This window comes from Oncorhynchus gorbuscha, unplaced genomic scaffold (genome assembly GCF_021184085.1).
Source record: "Oncorhynchus gorbuscha isolate QuinsamMale2020 ecotype Even-year unplaced genomic scaffold, OgorEven_v1.0 Un_scaffold_4162, whole genome shotgun sequence".
Classification (NCBI taxonomy): domain Eukaryota; kingdom Metazoa; phylum Chordata; class Actinopteri; order Salmoniformes; family Salmonidae; genus Oncorhynchus; species Oncorhynchus gorbuscha.
Window position 1 is genome coordinate 33,678 of NW_025748249.1, and position 4,542 is coordinate 38,219.

At 44.5% G+C, this 4,542-nt stretch overlaps 1 protein-coding gene across 2 annotated transcripts; it reads right to left on the minus strand.

The window, feature by feature from the left end:
- Positions 1-556: 556 nt before the first annotated feature.
- Positions 557-4,154, minus strand: LOC124028441 (gamma-tubulin complex component 4-like). Of its 2 annotated transcripts, XM_046340490.1 has the most exons (4): positions 4,087-4,146; positions 2,801-2,810; positions 1,216-1,295; positions 557-866 (listed from the first exon to the last, which is right to left on the minus strand). In XM_046340490.1, exons 1-4 carry the CDS (start codon positions 4,107-4,109, stop codon positions 602-604), a joined length of 378 nt encoding a protein of 125 aa, XP_046196446.1. In that variant the 5' UTR covers positions 4,110-4,146; the 3' UTR covers positions 557-601. The 2 variants fall into 2 exon arrangements, with proteins under 2 accessions (XP_046196446.1, XP_046196445.1); XM_046340489.1 differs by lacking the exon at positions 2,801-2,810 and having other exon boundaries at positions 4,077-4,154.
- Positions 4,155-4,542: the final 388 nt, after the last annotated feature.

Sequence of the window (4,542 nt, forward strand, 5' to 3'; positions counted from 1 at the left end):
TGCAATCATTACTCTAACAGTAGTGGTACAATCTTTACTCTAACAGTAGTGGTACAATCTTTACTCTAACAGTAGTGGTACAATCTTTACTCTAACAGTAGTGGTGCAATCTTTACTCTAACAGTAGTGGTACAATCATTACTCTAACAGTAGTGGTGCAATCATTACTCTAACAGTAGTGGTGCAATCATTACTCTAACAGTAGTGGTGCAAGCTTTACTCTTAACAGTAGTGGTGCAATCTTTACACTAACAGTAGTGGTACAATCTTTACTCGAACATTAGTGGTACAATCTTTACTCGAACATTAGTGGTGCAATCTTTACACTAACGCAAGCACTTCAAATCCAAGTGGACAGATAAAGTGCCAAGGTATGAAGTAGGATGAAATTACCCATAGACACTGATCTTAGGTCAGTTTTGCCTCTCCACTCGATATTTAAGTTTAGGATTTCAGGGAAGATATAAACTGAACCTGAAGCTGTGCCTAAGGGCAACTTCTACCCGCCATCTCACTAGATTCTGTAGTTCTCTCAGCTGGAAACATGGATGCAATTGACAATAGATGCTGATCTAGAATCAGTTTTTCCTCTTACCTTAGATCAGCCAGTTAAGATTTGAGGAAGATATAAGCTGATCCTGAATCTTAGCATAAGGGCTCTCACCAGGTCCTGTAGTTCTTTCAGCTGTTTACCGCTGAGGCCTCCAATCCCCAGGTCCTCCTCGTCCTCCTCCTGGTTGGCGGCGGCCCCTCCAGCGCTGGGCCCCTGCTTCACATAGAACTCCTCACTCTGGTCCAGCAGCAAACCGTGCAGCATCCACGCCGCCAGCTGCTTGTACATCACCCCGTGGCACACCGCCAGGATCCTGAGTAGACAGACAGAAGAGAGATCCTTTATGTTGTGTTGCCCTAAGAAACACCAGCCAGGTATCAGTATAGATTCAAGTGTTTATGTGTAGGAGGGGATGACATGTGTCATGGGAATAATTTATCCAGGGGGAGAAATAACACATTTTTTTTTAAATACACGCCCTGGGATCTTAACCCCTTCAGGTTTTGCCTGGAAATATGGCTTGCATATTTCACTCTGCAGCATCAGTTTCAGGATGACACCACACATGCAGCATAGATCCAAGTAATAGCATAAACAATGCATAAAGCTTCTATAAGAGGTTAACTTCACATTTGATTGAAAAAGTTGTGGCCGTAACTTACTTCTCCAGGGCCATGCGAACAGGGGGCAGACCTCCACAGCTGTGCTTGTACACCGTCTCCAGGATCTGACAGCCGTGGATCTAATTAGGACAGACAGGATATGACCTCATTTCCATATTCCACACTAATTGATTCAACTGTGCCTACCCATGATGCACTCTGCTCTGAGCGCTGTGACAACTTTGTGCCCCTGTACCACAGCAGCCACCATGAAGAACTTTAAATTGGGAGAAAGATGGTATTGTTACAGAAAAATTCTAAACTAAGTCACATTAGAAATGTGTTGACCTTTGAGAACACAAATAGTGAGAGCACTATGGGTGTATGAAAAGTGCTTTATGAGTGTCTTAAATCATTTCCTCCAAAGTAATTGTGTTTGTGTGATTTCTCAGTCATATCAGAAGGAGAGTGAATACTTGTGTCTCCAATGTAATGCCCTTATCTTCTGGGACTGTACTGTCTCGTCCACATTATAATGCCTTCACCTTCTGGGACTATTGCCTTGTCTCCATTGTAATGCCCTCACCTTCTGGGACTGTATTGTCTCGTCTCCACTGTAATGCCCTTATCTTCTGGGACTGTATTGTCTCGTCTCCACTGTAATGCCCTTACCTTCTCGGTCTATTGTCTTGTCTCCATTGTAATGCCCTCACCTTCTGGGTCTTTATTGTCTCCACTGTAATGCCCTCACCTTCTGGGACTGTATTGTCTCCATTGTAATGCCATCACCTTCTGGGGCTTTATTGAATCCATTGTAATGCCCTTACCTTCTGGGACTGTATTGTCTCCATTGTAATGTCCTTACCTTCTGGGACTGTATTGTCTCCATTGTAATGCCCTCACCTTCTGGGACTGTATTGTCTCGTCTCCACTGTAATGCCCTCACCTTCTGGGACTGTATTGTCTCGTCTCCACTGTAATGCCCTTATCTTCTGGGACTGTATTGTCTCGTCTCCACTGTAATGCCCTCACCTTCTGGGACTGTATTGTCTCGTCTCCACTGTAATGCCCTTATCTTCTGGGACTGTATTGTCTCGTCTCGTCTCCACTGTAATGCCCTCACCTTCTGGGACTGTATTGTCTCCACTGTAATGCCCTCACCTTCTGGGACTGTATTGTCTCGTCTCCACTGTAATGCCCTTATCTTCTGGGACTGTATTGTCTTGTCTCCACTGTAATGCCATCACCTTCTGGGACTGTATTGTCTCGTCTCCACTGTAATGCCCTTACCTTCTCGGTCTATTGTCTTGTCTCCATTGTAATGCCCTCACCTTCTGGGTCTTTATTGTCTCCATTGTAATGCCCTTACCTTCTGGGGCTTTATTGTCTCCATTGTAATGTCCTTACCTTCTGGGACTGTATTGTCTCCATTGTAATGCCCTCACCTTCTGGGACTGTTTGTCTCGTCTCCACTGTAATGCCCTCACCTTCTGGGTCTTTATTGTCTCCATTGTAATGCCCTTACCTTCTGGGGCTTTATTGTCTCCATTGTAATGTCCTTACCTTCTGGGACTGTATTGTCTCCATTGTAATGCCCTCACCTTCTGGGACTGTTTTTGTCTCGTCTCCACTGTAATGCCCTCACCTTCTGGGACTTTATTGTCTCCATTGTAATGCCCTTACCTTCTGGGACTATTGTCTTGTCTCCATTGTAATGCCCTTACCTTCTCGGTCTATTGTCTTGTCTCCATTGTAATGCCCTTACCTTCTCGGTCTATTGTCTTGTCTCCATTGTAATGCCCTCACCTTCTGGGTCTTTATTGTCTCCATTGTAATGCCCTTACCTTCTGGGGCTTTATTGTCTCCATTGTAATGTCCTTACCTTCTGGGACTGTATTGTCTCCATTGTAATGCCCTCACCTTCTGGGACTGTTTTTGTCTCGTCTCCACTGTAATGCCCTCACCTTCTGGGTCTTTATTGTCTCCATTGTAATGCCCTTACCTTCTGGGACTATTGTCTTGTCTCCATTGTAATGCCCTTACCTTCTGGGACTATTGTCTTGTCTCCATTGTAATGCCCTTACCTTCTGGGACTTTATTGTCTCCATTGTAATGCCCTTACCTTCTCGGTCTATTGTCTTGTCTCCATTGTAATGCCCTTACCTTCTGGGACTTTATTGTCTCCATTGTAATGCCCTTACCTTCTCGGTCTATTGTCTTGTCTCCATTGTAATGCCAGTATCTTCTCGGTCTATTGTCTTATATCCATTGTAATGCCCTTACCTTCTGGGACTGTATTGTCTCCATTGTAATACCCTCACCTTCTGGGACTATTGTCATGTCTCCATTGTAATGCCCTCACCTTCTGGGACTATTGTCTTGTCTCCACTGTAATGCCCTCACCTTCTGGGACTATTGTCTTGTCTCCACTGTAATGCCCTCACATTCTGGGACTGTATTGTCTCCATTGTAATGCCCTCACCTTCTCGGTCTATTGTCTTGTCTCCATTGTAATGCCCTCACCTTCTGGGACTATTGTCTTGTCTCCACTGTAATGCCCTCACCTTCTGGGACTATTGTCTTGTCTCCACTGTAATGCCCTCACATTCTGGGACTGTATTGTCTCCATTGTAATGCCCTCACCTTCTGGGACTATTGTCTTGTCTCCATTGTAATGCCCTCACCTTCTGGGACTATTGTCTTGTCTCCACTGTAATGCCCTCACCTTCTGGGACTATTGTCTTGTCTCCACTGTAATGCCCTCACATTCTGGGACTGTATTGTCTCCATTGTAATGCCCTCACCTTCTGGGACTATTGTCTTGTCTCCATTGTAATGCCCTTACCTTCTGGGACTTTATTGTCTCCATTGTAATGCCCTTACCTTCTGGGACTGTATTGTCTCCATTGTAATGCCCTTACCTTCTGGGACTTTATTGTCTCCACCACCACCATAACAGAGGGAAACAGCAACTGAAACTGGAGAAGAACAACATGATTACATAAAATGACTAGGGTATATTGTTAAATTAATTCATGAAATATTGAAAGATACTGTGGATCTTGTGACTGTAGGTGTGAAAGTTCACATTTAAAGATGGAATCCGCATTAGGGGAAACAGCACCACTGTCTGAATTGGATGCTGTGGATGAAAATCCAGCACTTGGAGAAAGAGGAAATTAGGAATATATGTATAATTAATAAACTACATGTACGAGCGAAAGTAGCAGTAGAAGTATTTTTGTCCGTTAGTTTACTCCAATCAGGGGAGGGGTGGCAGCACCACTGGAAGGGTGGCAGCACCACTGTACACCCCCAGCACTTTGTTATTGGTTTTGTCCGTTAGTTTACTCCAATCAGGGGAGGGGTGGAAGGGTGGCAGCACCA